The following is a 23,468-nucleotide window of genomic DNA, read 5'->3' on the forward strand; positions in this document are numbered from 1 at the left end:
GAGAATGGTCTTGCAAGGACGCAAGGACGGAGACTGAATTGAGATGGTTAGGGTTTTCCTGGACTCGCAGCATTATGATAACCCTGAGTAACTAACTACAAAACTAGATAACAAAGCTAAAAAATGGTCCCTCTACCTGTAATTTAACGTTTTCTGTAGCCCTTGCTAACTTACAGTACCTAATGTCATCAATAAAATAAGAACATTTTCAGCGACTACACTGCCTTTCTCGTCACATTTTAATTCAGATGCTGATTTACAAGTACCGTTTAGCTGAAATATGAAAAGTATAAAATTACAGTTGTGAGGTTTGTCCGCCTCGCTTGACATGTTGCAATGACTTCTGGGGAATCAGAAGCGTTCTCGCTGGTCAAGTCACCATCCGATGCATCCTCGTTAAAAGGGGCGGATCAAGAACATTTCCGGGTATTTTTGGCGTTCTTGGTGACTTGTGTTCTTTGGATTGGAACCGTACTTGGGCAATGAAAGATGACGTCAAACGAGTTCGCAAGAACACACGTTGGATCGTGGATTGATAAACAGCCACTGTTTAAAGCTAGACCGGAAGACACGGAAGTGGAAAGATGGCCGCGTCCGGTCTCACGCTCTCGCTTGCCTCACTGCGCCACTGAGCACTTTTCATAGAAATGAATGGGGACGCCATCTTGGAAGAAATAAGTAGCTTACTCTAGTTATATTAACTCTATGGGAAGTATACTTGCCACTTGCGTTCCAGCTCTATTAGGAGCCCCTGGTGGTATGCCGCAGACATGAGACGAGTGGTACGCAGCAAACATGAGGATATTAGGCACTCTGATGCAACTACAGTGCAGTAGAGGGCACCTTGCTTTTTGCACTTCAATATACTGTATTACAGTAATATGGGCATATTCTAGTAAACATAATAGAATGTTCCCCTACCTCAAAAAAGTTGTCTCATACAGACAAAATAATAACATATCTTTCTATGGTTCCCTAAATTATTTGTAGTTTTGCCAGGTCCCCAATATGGAAATAAATCAATAATAATAAATATGAGCAGTTTGCTACTACAGCCACCCATGAGCAGTAAAAGCCCCACACCATTTTAAGCTCTGCTCATTTTGTGCCTTTTGTTTATTTTAGTGTGCCATCTTGAGGTCAATCTGCTTCCCTGGGTCCTTTATAGCCTATATCATTCTGACCAAACCTCTATAGCATGTAATTATATTGTATTTTGTGGAAAGCATAACATTAACAATAGTTATTTTCACTGTTTGCACAAATGTATCTTTTAACCTTTTCAAATAAGCAGAAGCATAATTGCAGGGTCCATCTGGTTATTTATTAACAGCCATCAGTGCCATACCAGGCAAGATCTCAAATTGTCGACAGAGAACGGTGCTGATGCTGCAGAAATGCTGGTGGTGTGGTCATTGAACTATATACCATCTTTAAATATATATTTGGTTATTTCTTCCTGTCCATGTATAAATAAAAATGTGCTTTACATGTTTTTCATGCATTAGACTTATCATTTACTAGGAAGTGGATAACCTCTGTCAAGTTAGTGGTTATATATACCTATTGTTTATCCAGGAAATGAATAAGTACACTGACTAAGAGCCAATAATAGAGTTTAGTTCCCTGCAGTTTAGAGAGGATGCTGATTTCCTAGTTTGACTTGCTCACCATGTTTCCCAGGAAATGGGAAGGACAAGTCAAGTTTTACATTTTAAAGGTTGTATTATTGTTGCCAACTGTTATGTTGGTTTATTAATTAAATAACTGAAGAAGTCTGCAAATATACAGTATGTAGACAAAGGAACAATCCAAGTCCAAACAAAACAAGATATTTCATTTCTTAGATAACTTCCCATGACTTTTCATCTTATCATGGAACTAACTGAAATTTCAAAAAGAGACTTTGTTTACGTTTGTTTAGTTGTTGTTTTTTCCAACATATTATTATTGAAATTCTTATTCATATACTGACCTTTCATGGCGCTAACCATGCACTACAAGTCCTTGGTTACCTGCTGCACTATAGGCTATATTCAGGGATACATTTTAAGGGGGTTTCTAAAATAATGGAAATATCAAACTCAACACTTTTGAAATATGCTACCGTGTGGTTTTTACAGTCAAATTATTCACATTGTCCAAGTCTATGTTAATAATAATATATTAACATATACATATGTACGCTATATCCGAAAGGCTAGGGTATGCTGCTTCCACCTGGCGTTCGAGGCACCTGATGCAACCAGAGTGTAACGCAGATAGGTGCGTTTCCATCGATACAGAGCACCTTGCTTATCTGAACATAAAGGGGTCATCGATAACAAAATATTCGGCAAATATTATGGGAATAAAATATTCTATAGTAGGAGGCTTTGTTGCCTTACCTCGAAACCGACTGTCTCGGAAAATATTGTAGCGTAGCCTATCCTAAACATGCGGATTCTCATACACTGTAGACAATATTTAGTCCTACTTAACAACATAACTTTCTGCGTCCCTTCCCCAGAATCGTTACTTGTTTTGACAAGTCCCTTAAATTGAAATAATTCATAATAATCAAGATTCATCTACAGCAGCCGATTTGCAACCTATGTGCAGTGAGGGCATCACGACTCCATTTTGGCTCTGAGAGAGCGCATCGCGTCCATTGGTTAATGTGCTAACAGCGCCATCTATTGGCCAACCTCTCAGAGCCAAAATGTCGACCAATGATGGTCCTGATGCTGCAGAGATGCAGAAAGCATCACCACAGAGGAATGTAAGTATCTAAACCGTGTGAGAAATACTCCGATTGGCGCAGTCTCTGTGGCGCAATGGAATAGCGCGCTGGACTTCTAATCCAGAGGCTCCGGGTTCGAGTCCCGGCAGAGATGGCCCACTAATGGAGCTGCATGCATTACATGTGGCCTTTTTTAATAAAGCTAACAAAATTAGGGACGTTCTCGTTTTTATGCATTTTGGCACGTTGAAGTAGACCTACCAACACCTTCATTCAACTACTTTTTTTACGACAAGGTCATTAAGAACATGTAAATGGTTTTGCACATTCAGTTATAATCAACATGTTTCGCTCAAATTCAAATGATGGACGAAAAATATTGAGACGATTTGACACAATCATGTTTATTCAAAATGATTGTATCACCACGTAGGCATAGACATTCGGTTGGAATCTAGAAAAACATTAACGCTGTCGAGGCCTAATCACATTATCATAAAAAGGAAATGTGTCTCAAATAAGCCTATAGGTCTATGTAAATCTCCCAAGCCTGCTGGTTGATAGCAATAATGTTTTGTAAATAGGACTATTAACAGAGACTTTTCTGGCTTTAAAACAATAAAACAAATAACAGATCGTAGATAGGCTGTTGCATGTGTCAAGCAAGCAACATATTAACTTAAAAAATGTAAACCTTCAACCTTAATATCAGTTTATGTTTGGTTAAACCGAATTCAGCGAAGAGCTCAACATGAAAACATGAAGCACATAAATTGAATCTGGACGTTCTAGTCGTTTTAGCAAGCGGCACTTCACGAGCACTTGAGGGCGCTCTAAGTCTATCTGAGTAAAGCAGCCTCGTAGTTCATACATGTCTAAAACTTAATGGTGGCGGTGAGATTGAACCATGGCTTTTGCCAACATTGCGCATAAGAAATCCTCAGTTATGTTAACCAATAGCCTACTGAACTGATGGTAGGCCTACCTTTAACAACACCTTCAATCGCCTCTGGAAATTACACGTTTCTAAAAGATTCGATGTGAACTCGGATTGTTTCTGTCATTGGCTTAGTAAATCAAAGATCCGATGGTTTGATACTTATTTTAAATGTATAGGCCTCATAGGCCTACACCGTTATAGCTAAATTACAATTATTGTCATATTCATCATTCACTCTGTGCTGTCGCCAGTAAAATGATCATTGTGAGTTTGTCCTGAACCGGAGTAGAGGGAGGAGAGATGGGCCGTGCTCTGTGCTGACGTGAGAGGAGAGAGCGAGAGAGGGAAAGAGAGGGAGGGAGGAATGCGCCGCTAATGAGAAAACGGACCGCCGCCGAGCACGCAAGATCGGACAGCGAAGGATAGGGGGGAAAACGTGAAATGGTCTAAATAGCAAGAAAAAGAAGCAAGGGGAGGTGGTGTGCGACCGAGCAACCGTAAACATTCGTTTGGAGGATTATAATAACGTATTACCTGGTGACTCAAATTAAAGCAGGGTTTTTGATGCTGTCCACACGGAAAATTGAGCTAACGGACTAGCTGGTCTGGTAAACCATGCAGAGGTTTCTCCTCCTGAGTTTGGCATTGAGTTTTCGCTATGGTAAGAGTTCTGTTTTCGTTCTTAATCGATTGCACACTAATACTGCTTGGAAAAAAAAACGTTTTATACTTGATGAGAGAAAGAAAAGTTAGGCTACTCCAAATTCGCTTCGGTTAGTTGGTGTGTGGGTGTGTTTGTGCGGGTGTGTGTGTGTGTGTGTGCACGCGCGCATATATGTGCGAGCCACAGAGAGATGCTCTCTTTTTCTGCGTTGCCTCCCAGGCCAGGAGTTATCATTATGCGCCGCAGTGTGAATGGATGTCCAGGGCTTGCCTGTGTATGTATATATGTGTGTGAGTGTGTGCATGTGTGCCATGATCATGGCCTGATTCACACAAGAACCTGTCCGACTAAACGACCTTAGTTTTGCCTTGGTGTCTATTGCCGCAAAATTCAAATAGCATATATAGGCTACTGGACGTGACTTGAATGACTGTGCTCTCCCGAACGTGATCCATAGGCTACATTCTAATTGGATCGGAATAGGCAATCGTTCGTGCAGTCACTTTGACATTTTGTAATCTTAATAGTTGAGCTTGAGGGATCTCTCTCACACACGCGCACATACAAGCACGCACGCACACACCAAGGCTATTAAAGACAGTGTCTTGCCTGCCACGCGCAGCTGCCGCTCCTATGCATGCGTCCTGCTCTGGCGCGTGACACAAAGGTTGGACTAATTACCGTTTTTTATATATAAAATGGCATGGGCGTTCGTTTGAAGTACAGACATAAGTGATATGTTCCATGTGATGCATATAGGCCTATTCCATATCTGTACGATGACAGCTATGATTTTAGGTGTAATGGAGTTGCTAGGAAACAAGTGCTCAGGTAGCCTTACCAAGAATGTGATTCCTTAAGCTACCTGTTTGATTACAACATCACTGCCTGTTGTGCTCGAGCATGTAGGCAAACCTTTTCATTGTCTACTCTATGTGACAAAAAAAGCGTGTGTGCGCAAACTGGCAAAGGCGCGCGCTTGTACAGTCTACTGACCAGACCGCTCGGCCACTTTATCATAGGTAGGGGGCGTGTTTGAAAGGTATGTAAAGGATGATGTCACCCAAGGCTCTTTGTGTTCCGTTCCCTCGTGCACGCCACACGCACATTTACGATTCGGAGCCGGTTGACACGCAGTAAGCTACTGACAATAGTAATTTTCCCATTTTGGGAAATTGTGGTTTTAGTCAGACAACATAGTCAATCGAAGGAGGGACTAGACTTAATGCTAACAAATTAACTTTAAAAAACTCACATGACAATGAGAAATCCAGCCACAGAGCCACACATACATGTTTACTTATGTTATAGAAACCATCATCCTCATTGTCACATGGGAATGCTGATGTGTCCACTTCTCTCAAGTTGGCCCCTAGCAGGACCAATTCAAGCTGTTAGATGCTTGACAGACATCTGCAGACATCCCCTTTGTGTCTCCAATTCATCCTGTCACCCTCAGTACATATACCCACAGCCAGTTCCAAGGACAGTTTAACATAGGACTATCTTCATACTAAGGCACTACAGTCTACAGATTGTCTTTGGAAATGTAACATCAGTCCATGTTATGAGTAATGTAGCACTCATCTGCTGAATAGTACATTACAGAGAACGCCTTCTTGTGAAAAGCATTTTGAGTGGACAGTCTTGCAACAATGCATCTTGGTGTTGCAACTATACCTTAGACCGCCTGAAATGCTGACTCCAACAAAACATTCCATGCAGGTACAGCATGTGTCAGCCAGTCACAATGGACTGACCACCTTCTGGACATTATGGCCAAAGACATTTCCCTAGATACACGCCTATTCAATCCTTGAGTCCAGGCCTGCATATGTAGAATCATTCTTCTGTGAAAATGCTAACTGGTAGCCATATAGTTACTACTCTGTGTTGGTATGAAAATTGCACAAACAAATGCCTTTGTTTACATCTGTGTTCACCTTTTCCTTATCCGTTCGTGTGCTCCTTTCTCCAATCTATTCCAAGAATGTCTTGAATTTCTGCCATATTCTGGCTTGTTGTTTATACCTGGAGTAAATAATAATAACTTCATAATGTTCAACATATTAAAATACAAAAACAACTTCCAAAATATTATTAAGCCTCCATAAAAAATATTCTATGATAATACTTTTAGTATTTTTTTAAGTTTGTCTTTGGTCTCCAAGTAAACGATATGACGTATTTTACATAGTAAAACTAATTATGGATAGGATTGTCATTGGTTTTTAGTCAGGCCATACCACTGGATTTGACTAAATGTGTCCTTTTACATCCCATCAGACTGAATCTATCGGTCTTGTTTTCAAACTGTGGCTCCAGTTTTTTCTCGAGAACCAATTTAGGATGGGGGAGGGGTGACCAAAAAAAGTTGTTTTGGGTGAAGGGGTGTGGGGGGGTGGCACTCTTACAAGCAGGTGGGTGAAATGTGTGGGGGGGGGGGGGCAGATTGAGAGCAACTAGAGTTTTTTGAGGAGGGTGGTGGGGGTGGTAGCCGACTCGGGGGTTGGGAGATGAAAAGAATGAGAGCGAAAAAGCGAAGGAGAGAGAGAGAGAGAGGAGGGGTTGTGGTTAGGGGGCTGGGGGAGAGAAAGGGACGATTACTCAAGCCTGACTGGTTCCTCAGTAGGGACAGCAGTGCTGTTCATTCAGACAGAATATGGAAGAGAGGGTTCAAAGGCTATATACTCAAATCAGACTGATTTAACCCACATCTAAGACAACCCCGCCAGCTCCAGGGTCCTGTAAGATGCCTTCTGCACATGCCCTGCCTTGGCATACCCTAGTAATTGGTATTAATGGCTGCTGAAACTCATCTCTGTCTTATCATCTCTCTACATATCCCTCTGTCTCTCCCAGCATTTTTCTCTTCTCGGTGTCCTTATATATTTGTTGTCCTTCTTTCTGCTTGCTAAGATCAATTCCTCCTACTCTCTTTCTCACTCTTTGTCCTCATCCTGTACTTTTTTTCCTCTTTAAATCCAACTTTTCTAGTCTTTTACCCCCTCACCCCCTTTCCATCCTCTCTCTTTTTTCTTTCTCTTTCTCTTGTTCTCTCTTTCTCTTTCTCTTGTTCTCTCTTTCTCTTTCTATCTTCATCCCCTTTGACTTGTCCTCCTCTCATCGTCTCCGTTTCTTTAACCCTCCCCTCTCTCTCTTTTCCTTTCCCTGTCCTTCTCTCTCCTTCTCTCTTTCTCCCCCTTCTCTTTCTCCATCTCTAATAAGTTCCAGATGTGGTTCTTGCATTCCTCTAGTCAGTGGAGAGAGAGAGAGGGAGAGGGGGAGGGGGGGGGGATCAGGAGGGGAAGCACATGAATTAAAACAGAGAGCACATGATGAGGAAGACGAGGCTGTAGACACTACCACACACACATACACACAAAAGCAGTAACTGATGAGTTTCTCTGCTGTTGAGGCAGGGGCTGATTTATTTCACCCTCAAAGGTTTTGGTACATTCCCCCCTCCACTTTTGTCACCCACACCCCTCAGTACACACACACACACACACGGCTTCCGAGCTGTACCCCCCTCCCCCTGTAGGAATGTGGCTGATGCTGATGATGTCATTTCATTTCTGGCTCTCCTAGTTTCTCTTTGGGAGGGAGAGAGGACAGAGATTTGTGTCTCTTCATCCGTCTCCTTCAACCATAACAACATTACTGTCGGACATCCAACTAATCAGCTTAAAGTTGCTCCCCCACAATGTTAGCCACCTAGTTTATTTATCCTGTAAAAGCAAACTGCAGAAACAGTTAAGAGCAGTCTGTATGTATTTAGTTATCATGGTAAAAACATGCATTAGCTGTCTTACTGAATTACCTCAACATTTCCACAGCATTTTTTTTACTTGCAATAAATTGTTATTTTACTGTATGCACATTGTATGAGGTTTTGCATGAATATTACATTGCCTGGAGGTCAAGGCCATGGTTTATATTGGGCAGTCTGTGACAGTTGACGTTGCAAGAGGCTACAGTACATAATAAAATTTGATGGAGTTGAATTAAACTAGACCTTGGAGAAGGTGATTTATGACGACATTTGAAAAATAACAACTTATGCATACCAAATCAGTGTTAACCCAAATGCTGGGTATAGACGCGGTGTTGGTGGGTGCAGCTATAAGCCTGTTCTCTTAAACCTGTGGCTGAATGATAATTCAGTTCAATAAGGTTTAGTCGGGTCAGCACTCCAAATCAATTAGAGACCACTGTCATGAATTATTGATTTCTGTCATGACATTGACTTTGCCAGCTAAAATCAGAAGAAATATGTATCAGAGTACAACAAATGTAGGACTTAGCTATTTGTAATATATAAACATTGTTCAGGATTCTGGATTGCTGATGTTATTGTTAATCTTGGTCCAGAGGTCCCCCTTGGTTACTCCAGCGTATTCTCTGTGCCCCTTATTCACTTGCTTGTTCTTACAAAGGGGCAATGGATTATTTTGAAGGAAGGGCTTTAGAATCCATTGGCATATTCATGTTCCCATAATGTGGCAGGCGCTTCGACCATGAATTATCATATTACCCAGCTCTGATCCCAGAGGTTGCCATAGTCACTGTGTCTATCATTGTGTCAGTGGTCCTCATTGGCTGTAGCCATGGTAACAATGTATCTAACAGAGGTTCAATACAAATAAAGCACTTCAGATGTGAAATACGTGTGCGAGAATAGCCCCAGAGAGTGCCAGAGAAAATGGCCAGACACACAAACACACACGCACACGCGCGTACAGGAGGAACAAACGGACAGGCACAAAGAGCATAGACATTATTTTCCCCTCCTTCCCTCCATTACCAAATAAATCTGTTTCTACAGCAGCCATTTTACCAGGGGTCTGCATGGGTAGAGGGAGTGAGAAATAAAAGACAGGGGAAAAATAAACCTTGGAGAGATAAAAGGTAGAGGAGTAGAGAATATGGATAGAGAGAGAGGGAGGGAGGGAGGGAGGGAGGGAGGGAGGGAGGGAGGGAGGGAGGGAGGGAGGGAGGGAGGGAGGGAGGGAGGGAGGGAGGGAGGGAGGGAGGGAGGGAGGGAGGGAGGGAGGGAGGGAGGGAGGGCAGCGATCATTTCAAAGTATGTTCTGGGCAGACAAAGGAAAGAAAGCCTGAGACTGGGGGACCAGGCGACAGAGAGATCCAGAAAGCGAGGGGTCGAGGAATAGTAGTCAGGGGGAGGACACCTAGGTAAGATGACAGAGAATCAGAAAGCGGGCCGACAATGCGGCAGACAAACAAAGGAGTCTCCCTCATTCTCTTTCTCTTCATCTTCCCCTGTTTCCTTCGCCACCTCCAGAAGTCACCTTTGTGTTTGAGTGGCATGGTGTCAGCAAGCTCAGCATGTCCCCTCCTTTCACTCCCACCATTCTCTCCCTCCGTCCTATAGCCCAGCATTAGCATGGAAATACATTTAGGGCCACTCTACTCAAGTCGCCATGTTGTCCCCGTGACATACATACATACGTACACAATGAAATACCTAGAAACATACATACGTACATTATACCCAATCCATCACACCTCACTTTTCATCTGCCACCCTTTGTCTTTGTTCTCTCTCGCCTCACTTTTTCCTCTGGGCAGTCAATACCGTGATCCATGCATTAAGGAGGGATGTCTGGGGACAAAGAACGAATATTAAAGAACAACTTTAGAGGAGGACACAAAGAGAGAGGAGGACAGAGTTGGGTGGCCGCTGGACAATGAATCGGAGAGGTGGAGGGAGGATGAGATCATGATGGATGTTTCGAAGAGAATGGGTGTACCAAACTCAAGGGAGGATTTCGTCAGACACACACACGCGTGCATACACACATACGGAAAACTTTTTTTTTTTTTTTTGGGGGGGGGGGCAGTTACTTGGACGTCAGCTGTTGCTATGGTGACGCATGTCTATGATCCAAAGGAAGAGCGGGATTGGCCAGCGAGGAGAGAGGGAGAGAAAGGCAGAAGGACTTGTAAAGAGGGCGATAGAGGAATATATGGAGCAATAGATAGACGAAGAACTTGATGTATTGATTAAAAGCGAACAGACATTGCTTTATTGGCCCCTGTTTGTGGTCATGTGACTGATGCCATGCATAACGTTTACTAATCAATCATCGTCGAGCGCACTAGGATTCCATAACATCATCTTTTTGTCACTTTGATTTCCAAGTTACGCAGCTATACATACAATATAGCAATCAAGGGAACATTTAAAACAAGCCCTTTTTGTGATGCACTGTATAATAGCTTTTAGTTGTTTTTTTGCAATCAATTGTTTTATTACTTTCAAGTTATGCAGCTACCTACAGTATGGTTTTACTTGTATGTGGGATAATGCAGGGCCTTGTCTATGTGATCCTGTCTGCCTGCGTCTCTGTGGCTATGTTGACAGTTCGGTGTTGCTTTGTGTCTGGGTAGTCAGACTGTGTCACCTTGTCTCCAGAGAGCAGGTTTCCTGTATCTTAACACTGATCCTAGACTGGGAAAGCCTCCTCGTTGGACATTCCTATTGACCGTGTGGTTTTGTCTAGAGCCTGATGCACTGTAATCTGTGTCCACAAAACCACCTCTTTGTGTCTATTATATGGTTGGGGTTGGATGTGTGTGCATGCGTGTGTGTAGACAGCATATGGTAAGCCTAAGTGTCAAGGTTTTGGTGTCATGTGTTTATGTGTGTTTGTGTCTGCGCGCGTGTGGGGGTGTGGGATGAAATGGCTTTGCTCTTGTAACTACATGTTTGTGCGGTCACGGTCACAGTTCTTTGTGACCATAGTCTTTGTACGGCCAGGGTGCTTCAAGTATCTCAATGGTATCTAGGGGATCATTGACTCAGGGAAATCAGGACACTCTAAATTTGTCACTGCAGCATAACCCACATAATGAAAGAATACAAGTACCCTCACTCTCGCACACTGTCGCTCCTGTCGTTTCTCTTTCCATCTGCTCTCTATGTATAGCTTTGGATTTCTCTCCCTGTTACTGAATCACACTCGTATACACACATGATGAGTGTTCGGTAAGTTGAAGTTCATATAGAACAGTCTGTCTTTTCAAATCCTCCCAACAGAGTCATGTATCAAGGTAATACACCTTAGGCGGTTGTGTGTTCTCACCTGGTCCACATGGTAAGGAAGTATAACCCCCCCCCCCCTTCAGCAGTATGCAGTTTAGATCCTGTTAATGGTTTCATAGGAGGCAGTGAAGGGAATACCCTGTACAACACTGTTGAAGGTAGAGGGGACCGATTGGCTTTCCCTGGGGCTATGTTGTTGTTTGTTGTTGGAACATTGTGATACACACAGTGGTTAGAGAACCTTCACGGTTTGGAAAGAATTGGATTTAATTGAGAAACATGGAGAATTTAGTAGTGTACAGAGTTTTTGTGTATTGCTAGTTTGTGCAAATGTATCAAATCCCAATCTACGCAGCATTTAATTCGGTGTCCTACCGTGTTTGGGTTTTGGGACCAATGCTTTTAATTCTGTTTTGTTACCCGAACGTAGTGCTTTACTACCACAAAAGTATACATTATATAATTTTTCTTAACTTCAGAATATTTATATTTGACCCTGTTCCAATTGTTATCGCCAGTGAAAGAACCTCTATGCATGACCGAGTTTTTACATGTTATGGGGAATGTCAGACCTCAGCAAGTCTCCCCAATTCTATCAGGACTGGGGGAAGAATGCATGCACGCATAGGTGAAGCAGGGAGAAAAAGAGAGCGAAGGGAAGGGAGTTTTGGAGGAAGAGAGTGACTCAGGGTCATGGGGGGATGCACAGGCATATGGCAGTTGTTAAGAAAGTGAGAGAGATGGGGACCTTCAGAGGAAGGCTGCAGGGCTTGGAGCAAGCGAGGGCGGAGGAGTTGGTGAGAGAGAGAGAGAGAGAGAGAGAGAGAGGGGGAGAGAGGAGAGAAAGAGAACGAGAACTGCGCGAAAGGGAGAGAGAGTGCTGGAGGGCTGATATTTAATGTGATAAATGAGTTGTGACAGTTCGCCTCCAACCCCCTACAACCAGAAACTGGGAGGAAGACCACAGAAATAGAAAGCAGCATGAGTAAAAGACATATACAACATTTTTTATGTGTACAGAAGAAATAGGAAGCAAGAGCGAAAGAAAGGGATAAAGAAAGGGGAATACAGCGCCAAAAAACAACAAGCGAGGCAGAAAGCCGACGGCGATTGTCATTCTCCCATTGTTTAGGTGTCATTTCACGAGGAACAGTTCATTATGACGTGTCATTGCACAGCATAGAACAAAAGCCCCTTCTCTTGGAGGACACTTGGTCAAAACACTTGAGACGAATGCCGTTTTATCCGAAGGAACAGTAAAGACGAATCTTTTCCCTCTTTCTGTTTCTCGCACACACACACGCTCTTTCTCTCGCTCTTTCTTAACTAGCGGACGGGTGGACAATGACATCCACTGTTGTTGGTGGGGAGGGGAGGCCTGGGCAATGACTCATAGCCAGAATGGAATGAGGGGTAAGAGAGCAAGAGAGAAGGAGAAAGAGAGAAACAAAGATAGACAGAAGGGAATGAAGAAATAAAGGCATGAGAGAGGGAGAGAGAGAAAGTAGGGTGAGACCCCTTGGGTCGTGAGTCTTTGCGTCTGGTCTCTTTCCGTCTTTATTCTCTCACTTCCCCCGAGTCAGCAGCTCCAGTCTTCTCTCGCCCACTTTTCTCAATCTGTCATTCTTTTTAATCCCTTTCTCTTGAACTTATCTCGGTGTATTGTACAACAGCAGCAGACACGCTATCATGTCCCTGTGGCTTGTCTACTCCGCTGTTGATGGGAAACCAGTTTCAATCAATCGAGCCACAAAACCCACAGAAATGTTTTGCCTTTGGTATGTGTACAATTACGCCTTGTCTTTCCAATCTGTATATCAATGACTAGATCAAGGTCCTCCTTTTCTTTTTTTTAACAGTTATAGCAAACACTTTCATCCAAAGTGACGTACAAATAGTGTACAAAAAAAGTTGTCTTTCTCTGTCTCTCTCTATATCCAGAATATATATATATATTATTTGTATATATATGTCTCCCCTAACCCTTGTCTCTCCTTCCTTTCTCCTTTAGTGTGGACTGCGCGGTTCTCTCAGGAGCCAGCTGACCAGTCAGTGGTTAGGGGTCAGAGGGTGATACTGTCCTGTGTGGTCTTTAACTACTCGGGCATCGTGCAGTGGACCAAGGACGGCCTTGCCCTTGGCATAGGAGAAGATCTCCGGGGTGAGACTCCACACCCGTCCGCTGTCTTCCCTCCGTCCTTGCTCTTTTCTTCCCCTCCCATTTTTTTTTTGTACCTCAGTTCTCGTTGACGCCCCTCCTTTCCCCCCGTTTCCTTCTCTCGTTCTCTCCGCAGACTCCACTCTCTTCTTCCTTTTCCTCGTTTGTCTTCCACCTCTCTCTCTCTCTCTCTCTCTCTCTCTCTCTCTCTCTCTCTCTCTCTCTCTCTCTCTCTCTCTCTCTATGCCGCTGTTCATGCTCAACCCTTCTCGTTCTTCATTCGCTCTCCCCCTTTTCCTTCCCTCCTCTGCTTGCTTCACACTCTCTCTGTTCCCCCCTCTCTCTCTCTGCCTCGGCTCTCTCTCGACCCCGCTCTCATTCCTCCCTCTCCCTCCTTCTCTTCCTCGGCTGCTCCCTTACCTCGGCCTCATCATCTGTCTTCTCACCCTTCCTTCCTTTCTCTCTCTCTCTCTGTCTCTCTCTGTCTCTCTCTCTCTCTCTCTCTGTCTCTCTCTCTCTCTGTCTCTCTCTGTCCCTCTCTCTCTTTCTCTCTCTCTCTCCTCCCTCTTCTCCTTTTAATCATATTGTTACTGTAATGGTCCAGTGCTCCAAGCCAAAGCTTTTAAATAGAAACATGTGAATGAACACTGGGTGCCTCACACACACGCACACACACACACATATAGACAGACACACACACACACACACACACAAACACACACACAGGCTTCATCTCTGTCTCTCTCCCTCCCCTCCCTCTCTCTGCCTTTCATACGCCTTGGCTCTTTCAACATTTCACATGCAAATACACGCGTAGAAAGCACACATGCAAACACGCACAAGGACACACAAGGTTAACACAGCCAACACTGCCATCTGAAGCCTGAACGGATTTCAGTGACAGTGAAAGGATTTACTTGAGATGTATGTATAGGTGGAAGATATGGCATATGCATTAGACCTTCCAGCAACGTTGAAGAGCATTGTCATAACGCTTCCATTTTCCCCCATGCCGGGGAAAGAGAGCAAACGTGCCCCCTAATGGTGAATGAGAAATACAGCAGCACAGCTGTGTGCGTGAGGGGGATGGGGAAGCGATTGAGTGTGCGTCGTTTTGACACAAGTATATGCACGAGCGTGTGTATGCACGTGTGTGTTCCCATTGCAGCCTCGGCTATTTTCTCTTTGGGTTGTGTGTGTGTGTGTGTGTGTGTCTGACTGTCTGGATGTCTCCACAGCTTGGCCCAGGTACCGTGTGATGCGTGTGTCAGACCTGGGCCAGTACAACCTGGAGATCCTCTCTGCTGACCTCTCTGACGACTCCCTCTACGAGTGCCAGGCCCCAGATGCTGCACTGCGCTCCAGAAGAGCCAAACTCACCGTACTCAGTAAGCCTGTGTGTGTGTGTGTGTGTGTGTGTGTATATTAGAAACCAAACATTGCGAGAGAGAGAGTAACATAGAGAGAAAGTGCGTGCAGCACATTCATGTCCTGCGTTTGTTTGTGCATCGTTCGACAGCACGCTGTGCACACGTGGCCTGCACATGCACTTCTGTCTGCATAGACCGGGCATTTGTGTGCGCGCACGCTCGCATACGTAACTTGGGACGTGTGTCGGTGTGTGTGTGTGTGTGTTTGCTGTCGTCCAGTCCCCCCCGATGAGCCGGTGATCGATGGGGGTCCGGAGGTCCTGCTCGACGCTGGGGAGTCGTACAACCTGAGCTGCGTGTCCCGGGGGGCCAAGCCCCCCTCCACGATCGAGTGGCTGAAGGACGGGCTGCCCGTGGAGGGGGCCGTCGGCAACACTGTGAGCTAGCGACACACGTCGACACGCAGCGCATGACAGACACGGAGCCGCGCCTAGACCTCGGCGCGATTCGTTCGTGTTAATTGTGTGGGAAGCGCTCTTTCTTGGAAATGAACCGACCTTTCTGTTCTCTCTCTCTCTGCCCTCCTCTCCTTCTTGGTCTTCCTCCCTCCCTCCTTTCTCCCTCCTTCCTTTCCCCTCGTACCTCGCTCTTCACCCAACCCCTTCCCATCCCTTGACCGTTTTGCCCGCTCGCCCCCCCCCCCCCCTCACCTCTACACACACACACTCTCCCGCAGGAGGTGTTACCAGACAGGAAGAGGGTAACCACGCGTAGCTTCCTGCCCATCCACCCCATCGACACAGACACAGGGAGGAACTACAGCTGCGTGGCCACCAACCTGGCCGTGCCTACCGGCAAGCGCACAACCGTCACCCTCAACGTTCACCGTGAGTAGGGGACAACCAGTGAGCGTTACGGTTAAGGTTGGGGTTAGCGTTAGGCCTTTTCCGGGGTTACGGTTAGGGTTGTTTGAGGGAATTATGGCAAGGTGTTTTTGTGTCAGTATTTTTTGTTGTTGCTGCAACTAGCACCTCATAATAGCTCTCTGTTGGTTGTTTGGTCCACAAACATTTAATGTGCCTACTTGGTCCTCACAGCTATTGTGAATTTGTGCTTTTTGTGGTTGTGAAATTTCGGTTTTTCACATTTTAGAATGAGGTTCACAATCCAAAAGTTTGGGCCGAGCGACGATTACAAAAGACGTCTCAAGTATACCATCAGTTCAGACCGTGATTCTACCAGATATTGAGCTTATCTCACATTAGTCATAAACCGATACTGTTTCAATGTGAATGACCCTGGGTGACTGTGTGTGTTTTTGTCTTCAGACCCCCCCACAGTGACCCTCTCCATTGAGCCACGCTCAGTCCTGGAAGGGGACAGAGTCACCTTCACCTGCCAGGCCTCCGCTAACCCTCCAATAATGGGCTACAGGTCTGAATAACTCAGTCAAACTAATATCCCTAACCTTGACTAGGTTTATCACTACCACTCACTGTGTCGCAGTGTATTTTATCCCATTCAGGATGATTAGAGATAACATGATAAATACGGTTGGTTTAATATGGTTGGTGTTCATTTACAAATTTCCACCGTAGGTGTGTCAACATATGGATACACAAAGTAAGGATGCAGGGGTTATTTTTGTCTCAAACTTGCCGTCTTCTTTCTTTCTCAGCTGGGCGAAGGGGGGTGTCATTCTCCAGGGGGCGAGGGAGAGCGTGTTCACCACCAAGGCTGACCACTCCTTCTTCACGGAGCCGGTCTCCTGTCTGGTGTTCAACGCCGTGGGCAAAACCAACGTCAGCATCCTGGTCGACGTCCACTGTGAGTTGGAAGACAGCTTCAGTTCAGGCAGTTTTTGTCTCTCTCCTGCGTTCTCTCTCTCTCTCTCTCTCTCTCTCTCTTAGTTTGCCTGTTTTTAGAAAAGACAATGTGCGCACGTACACAGTATACACATCCGTGCATGAGCCATATGTACACACTAATGAACCATACCGCTCTCTCTCCCCAGTCGGTCCTATCTTGATAGTTGAACCCAGGCCGGTAACTGTGGACATGGACTCTGATGTCACCCTCAACTGCAAGTGGGCCGGCAACCCTCCCCTCACCCTCACCTGGACTAAGAAGGGCTCCAACATGGTGGGAGTCATATTCCTCTGCCCCTGCCTCTCTCTGTTTGTTCACGCCAAATATGATTTAAATAGCCCTTTTTATAAGCAATGTCACAAAGGGCTCTGCATGTGCCCACAGAACTGCACCTACAGGAAGCCTCTTCCCCCCCCCCCTCCCCATGTGTCTCCGTATCTTCCTCCGTTTTGCAATGAATTGCCTCCTTTCCGCGTCTTTCCTTCTGTTTCACTGTCTGTCTCATCCTTTTCTTCTCCATCTAAAACTCTTTCTCTTTCCCTCCCCCCATCTCTCTCTGTGTCTCTCGTTCTCTTAGGTGCTGAGTAACAACAACCAGTTGTATCTGAAGTCCGTGAGCCAGGCGGATGCAGGCCAGTATGTGTGTAAGGCAATTGTTCCCAGGATAGGAGTGGGAGAGACCGAGGTCACACTTACTGTCAACGGTCAGTAACTTGAAACTTAATTATCTCAATTATATTACTATTGGTCAGTTGATATAGTTTAATTTCGAATGTGTGTCAGTGCCAGTGTTTAATTGTAGATTGCAGGTTGTCACTGTCAGAAAGCGTACAGGAAACAGCATATAACATAAAGGGACAGAACAGACATGGTTTCAGTCCTGTTCTTCCACACAGTGGTTACGAGTAGTCTTTCTGTTTATTTCATGTTGTCTGTCTCTCCCCAGGCCCCCCTATCATATCCAGTGAGCCAGTCCAATACGCCGTGAGAGGGGAAAGAGGAGAGGTCAAATGCTACATCGCTAGCTCACCACCCCCGGACAAAATAGTGAGTGAGCTCTTCCAAACTTTTGCGTACACAATCTGTACAACTGAATAAGAACACAATGGATATTTCTTTTTTTCTTGTCTTTGTAACTAGTTTTTTGGTACAGCTTACTGAAGTATTTTATTGAATACAATTGAAACAATCAACCGAGTTTAAATGCTTTGTTACATGCTTATCAATCTTTCACAAATGTTTCATGAATGCTTAACTAGCAGCATTCCAAGTAAAGGGTTGCCACCTGGAACATTACTCATGTCCTCGGTTGAATATACACTTTAGATTCGGTCCTCATACTTCTTCTCTAAGCTGTGACTCACCAAAGATCTTCTGGAATTTTCCAGTGACCCTTCAGATAAACAAACCAAACTCTAATGGCAACACTAAGTTCTAGTGTCCAGAATTCAGTTGACACTGTCTTGCCTTCTGTCAACTGTGGTCCAGATGAACTCAGTGTGTGCATGTTTTGTGTTTGTGTGCGTATGCATGTGTGTGGTGTCCATTTGTGTGTGTAGGGGACAGTACTTTCTTCTGCAGCTCTGTTCAGTGAGCTTGATTCAGCCTGACTCAGCGGACTGGCTCTAATGTGGAGACAGAAAAAGATTTATAAAATATGAAGGGTAGGAAGGGAACAGTTGTCCCGGTAAATGCCACAGCTAGAGTTTCTCTTTTTCCACAGTAAATGGGCATATTACCGGAACATCTGGCCTTATGCATTTTTAACAGCTCTTGTACCTCATCCTGAATTATACAGCTGCTTTTAACAGCTTTAAAGTTGGGAAGTGTGCAAGATCCTTACCAACTCCCCAAACCCGCACCCCAGAATAGCCCTAGCCGCAAATCGGTTGCGTGGTGTGTGAGATTCACACATTGGTGGGTTGTGAGCCGGTGTGAGCGTAGTATTTTGTTAGGGGAATATGTTTCTTTACACCGTGTGCTGAGCTCCCAGCGAGTGGACGTCCAGCGGGCAGTTTGGGTGCGTCTGACTCCGGCGTGTGTTTCAGGTGTGGGCGTGGAAGGAGAACGTGTGGGAGAAGGAGAAGGGGACCCTGCTGGAGAGGTACACGGTGGAGCAGAGCAAGCCCGTGTCCGAGGGCGGGGGCGTCCTCTCCACGCTCACCATCAACAACGTCATGGAGTCCGACTTCCTGTCCACCTACAACTGTACCGCCTGGAACGCCTTTGGACCCGGGACTATGATCATCACCCTGGAGGAGACAGGTGTGGCCCAAATCACCCCGACCCCCCCTCTAACCCGATCCTTCCTCCTGACACTATACACAGCCCTTCTAGATTCATCTTGACCTCAATTGTAAAGTCGGTTAAGCTATTCACATATATTTTTCATGAATGTACTATAGATAAAGGATGAGGGTATGTAATGCATTGACGAACACACATTAGTCTAATAGGGCAGATAGTTGCACCTATTTTATACGGTGCCCTTGACCTCTTTGCTATATTGTGTTTTGTTAACCCTTTATTGCCCCTTCTCTCCGTTTGCCCCTTTTACATCTCTCTCTCTCACACACACACACACACACGTCTCACTGTCCTTCTCTCTCTACGTACTCGTCTCTCCATGTCTCTGTTGTCTGTCTCAGAGGAGGTTCCAGTGGGGGTCATAGCAGGAGGCACAGTGGGCTGCACCATCCTCTTGTTCCTGTGTCTGCTGGTGCTGGTGCTCATCTTCTATCGGCAGCGCAAAGGCAGTGAGTTTGAGCCAACTCATAAGGGGCAAAATGGGTCACATCAGATCAAAACAGACTGTAATACTCAGAAGAGGCAGGAGAGAATCTCAAAGGTTAAAGAATTCATCTTGGAGTCATTGAGGTTTTTCTGCAGTTGTAGGAGCTTTAAGGAGTAAGATATACATTTTAGGGAGATCAGTATTATACTTCGTAATCATAAAATTAATGGCGTTACAGTAAACTCTGCTGTGATTTGACCAATTTCGCCACACACTGACTAAATATAACAGACAATAAACCTTTAATTCACATACACACAGTATGACTAACACCAAGTTACAGTCCTCTTACCTCGAAAAGACGCAAGTCTGTGTTCCCCTTAAACCCCCTGCATCATGCCTTGAAAACACATGCAGGGAACAGATTTGTATCTATAGAAACTCCCTGGGTATTGCGTTATCTGTATTCAACGGGGTGGAATTTCTCTTCCAGGTCGTCGCGGGGTCACGCTGGGTAAACCTGACATCAAGGTCGAGACAATAAACAAGGAGACCCACAGTCTGGAGGAAGACTCCGCCAGCGTCTCCACGGCATCACGCATGGTCAAGGCCATGTACTCGGTGAGTCGCCATGGTAACGCACCAGTGGGTTATGTTGTGTACATAGAAAGGGATATATAGGAATCTCCGCTGGGTTCGAACGAAAGCATGTTTGTACAACCTCTAGAACACCATCTCTGGGAAACACTAAACGTCAAACCTAAGCCAGCTCCGGCTTTTCTTTTGCTTCACTTCGACCTAATTGCTCTGACGTTTGGACAATTTTGGCGTTTTTCAACTTAAATCCGATCTGTCGCTTTCTTTTTTCTTCCTTTTTTTTTTCTTCTTTTTTCCCCCCTTTTCTTCTTCCTCCCCCTCTCCCTCCCTCCCACCTTTGCTTTGCACTTCTCTTCCCCGCCACTTTTGTTGTTTTTTTCGTTGTTTGACGGTTTAGTTTCTTCCCTCTGTGTCCTTCTCTCCTTCCAATCAGCCTTTTAAAGATGATATAGAGCTTAAACAGGACCTGCGCAGTGAAACGCTGGACACACGCCAGGAGTATGACCTCAAGGTAACACACACACCAACATCACCAACTTGTCTATTCAATTCAATACAAAATAAAATTCCATCCTTATGGGGGTAGAAACGTGTGTTGGCACAGAGGCTCAAACAAACAATACGAAACAAACAAAGGTGAACCACAATAGTGTAAGTGGGGAAAAAAACACAACTGTTGTGGGAGACCTATTAAATGACATTACTGTCCAGCCACACAAACACACACATTCTATCTCACAAGACCTGACGTGTCTTCCTCTCTCTCCAGGACCCTACTAACGGCTACTACAACGTACGTGCCTCAACCCACGACGAGGGCCGACCTGCCTCTCGCTCCATGCACTACTCTGACTACCGGCCCTCCAACACACCAGGGGGCGCTGCCTCCATCAGCAGCAGTGCCGGAGGATCGGGGGCCACGGCCAGCGGCGGAGCCCCACCCGGGCCCCTGTCCACCCCCGGCCGGCCAGCCTGTTACGACCCCCGACCCCCGTCTAGACTCTCCCATAACAGCTACGCCCAGTTCAACACCTTCACCAGGGCCGGCCAGAGCCAGCAGCCCCCGCCTAACTCCGCTCCACAGACCCCTGACTTCCCTGGAGACTGCAGCCTATTGGACAGCACTCCGCAGCTGGCCTATGACAACTACGGCTACCCCTCCCACTATCCTTACCGCATGGGCTTCGCCCCGCCCAGCCTGGCTCCTCTGGAGGCCGGCCCCTCCTATGAGATGTACGGGGTGGGACAGGGGGTGGGGCCAGGAGTGGGGGTGGGGCCTGGAGTGGGGGTTGGGGTGGGGCCAGCGGCCCCGTCGGGCTCAGAGACTGGACTGGGGAAATACGGTAGCTCCACCCGCTTCTCCTACACCTCGCAGCATTCTGACTACTCCCACAGCCGACACACGCAGAGAATGCAGACACACGTGTGAGGTGGCCCTACACCCCATCCACACACACGCTTCAATAGAAGAGGGTGAGGTGCATCTTATACACACATTTACACGTTCGCAGGCACACACACGTGCATGCATACAAGTACACACACACACACACACACACACACAGGCTCAGACACATCAACTACGATACACTTGTGCACATGCTCACGCACAAATACACCCAAAAACACATAGGAAAACATACCCAGGAGACAGGGAGGATGCGAGTACAAAAAAGGAATCCAGTTTGTGAAAAAAGAGAGAAAGTATTCTGGTGAGACAGGGAAGGGAATTCCTAATAATCTGGAATTTTCTAACTCCCAATGTGTTTCTATCCGAGCTCTGAAAGAGCAGATAGCGAAAGTCACAATCAGGACTAGGAAAAAGAGGACTAGGTAAAAACAAGAGATTTGATGTCTCATTTCATGAAATGATTAGCATATGCTATGAATTTAGATTATAACGACAAGAGGGAGTGTTTTTTCGACAGTTTATTCCATTATGTGATAAATGCTCAATATTAAAGCATATCACAGGAAATACTACGGTCAAATTTGGTATGCCCTAATCAGTCGGAACCTCAAATGGTGGAGGGTCATTACTGTCCACCATTTTGTTATTTGTTTTTGTTTTATGACGTGACCTTAGAGCACATATATATCCCCGAGTGCCCCACTTCAGTATTTGCCATGGTGCTGGTTAAGTGGGCTCATCGTTTTGCACTGCATTACAGTATTCATGCTTATAGACTTCCCTCATCTATATATCTGTATATGTCTCTTTCATTTTGCACACCAGACTAGAGCTTTGTATTCTATTTTTTAACGTTGCAGAATTATTTTTGTCATATTTGTCAAGGAAGTGTGTGGACCAAATGTTCGAACTTGAGAGTCTTAGTGTTCGGGGTGGGGGGTGGGGGGGGGGGGATATTAAAATGCAAAGAAACATTCGTGGAACTGAATTTTGACATGAAGGTGCCAACAGGATTCAGTAAAGGTATTTGGGGCGGTATATTAAGAAAATCTTTGTGCCAAGTGTCCATGTTGTTCTTTATTTTAGACCTGGCGTCACAAGCATTTATATGCAGTAGAGATCACGGAGGTCCTTCGAGGAGCAGGTGGTGGGATGGGACGACCAAGGTGTTGGGGCCTTGAGGCAGCTTGGGCAGATGGAGATGAGAGAAGCAGGCCTGGTGACCCCTACTGACACACAGGGAGAGATGTGGTGTGTGTGCGTGGGGGGGGGGGGGGGGGAGGCAAGGGGATTTAGAACAGAGGGGCCTTAGGGTAACGTGTCGCTACTCTACATAATTTTGCCCTCGCACACTATCAGGCGACCGGCCAGAGAAGAATGTGTATGGAGAAGTTCAATTAAGGTTTGTCTTCGGTATTGACATCGTGGTGTGTGATTGTGTATCTGAGAGAAAGAGAGAGAAAGCGTGAGCAGAAGTGGCTGTGTGTGTGTATGCTGGCACGTCTATTTGTACAGGGTGTTTGTGTAGATGTGTGAGTAGACACGGTTATGTATGTAGAGCATATACATACATACAGTACTCTACCTGCGTGTGTGCGTTACTCTTGTATGCATGTCAGCGTGTACCGTATGCGTGTGCATGTCTGTATGTGTTCACGTGCGCGAGTGTGTTTCAGTATTACAGTATGTCGATATCATTTCTCACACAATCCTGTTACAATACTTTTATACCTCTGGTAGGACTGTATCCTGTATTATTGTGTCTTTGAATTTAGAAATCCAATGTTAATCTTATTGTACTGTTCTTCGTAGCAGAGAAAACTTTTCAAAAGATGTACAACAAAAGTTATCAAAATTTCATTTTTTTATTTCATTATCTTCAATATTTTTTAAAAATGGTATGTAATTATTTTTCCACAGTATTACAGAAATAA

General features: G+C 45.3%; 1 protein-coding gene and 1 non-coding gene across 3 annotated transcripts; both read left to right on the plus strand.

Moving 5' to 3' along the window:
* Positions 1–2,802: 2,802 nt before the first annotated feature.
* Positions 2,803–2,876, plus strand: trnar-ucu (transfer RNA arginine (anticodon UCU)). The gene has a single exon. It is a non-coding gene; the product is annotated as a tRNA-Arg (tRNA).
* Positions 2,877–4,057: 1,181 nt separating this feature from the next.
* kirrel1a (kirre like nephrin family adhesion molecule 1a) lies at positions 4,058–22,461 on the plus strand. Of its 2 annotated transcripts, none has more exons than XM_084691428.1 (15): positions 4,058–4,323; positions 13,407–13,556; positions 14,792–14,941; positions 15,203–15,360; positions 15,660–15,810; positions 16,252–16,357; positions 16,602–16,750; positions 16,938–17,065; positions 17,370–17,496; positions 17,739–17,839; positions 18,841–19,057; positions 19,441–19,548; positions 20,020–20,147; positions 20,521–20,634; positions 20,893–22,461. In XM_084691428.1, exons 1-15 carry the CDS (start codon positions 4,278–4,280, stop codon positions 21,550–21,552), a joined length of 2,493 nt encoding a protein of 830 aa, XP_084547554.1. In that variant the 5' UTR covers positions 4,058–4,277; the 3' UTR covers positions 21,553–22,461. The 2 variants fall into 2 exon arrangements, with proteins under 2 accessions (XP_084547554.1, XP_084547555.1); XM_084691429.1 differs by having other exon boundaries at positions 20,557–20,634.
* The last annotated feature ends 1,007 nt before the right edge of the window (positions 22,462–23,468 follow it).

Source organism: Hypomesus nipponensis, chromosome 25, assembly GCF_054491055.1.
Source record: "Hypomesus nipponensis isolate SF chromosome 25, ASM5449105v1, whole genome shotgun sequence".
In the NCBI taxonomy this organism is placed as follows: domain Eukaryota; kingdom Metazoa; phylum Chordata; class Actinopteri; order Osmeriformes; family Osmeridae; genus Hypomesus; species Hypomesus nipponensis.

Excerpts from the sequence above, each read along its gene's own strand:
- kirrel1a (XM_084691428.1), top strand. The coding sequence starts at position 4,278 with ATGCAGAGGTTTCTCCTCCTGAGTTTGGCATTGAGTTTTCGCTATG. Across the intron at positions 15,361-15,659 it reads AGGGGGCCGTCGGCAACACT|GAGGTGTTACCAGACAGGAA; the intron begins GTGAGCTAGCGA and ends ACTCTCCCGCAG. Across the intron at positions 15,811-16,251 it reads CGTCACCCTCAACGTTCACC|ACCCCCCCACAGTGACCCTC; the intron begins GTGAGTAGGGGA and ends TTTTGTCTTCAG.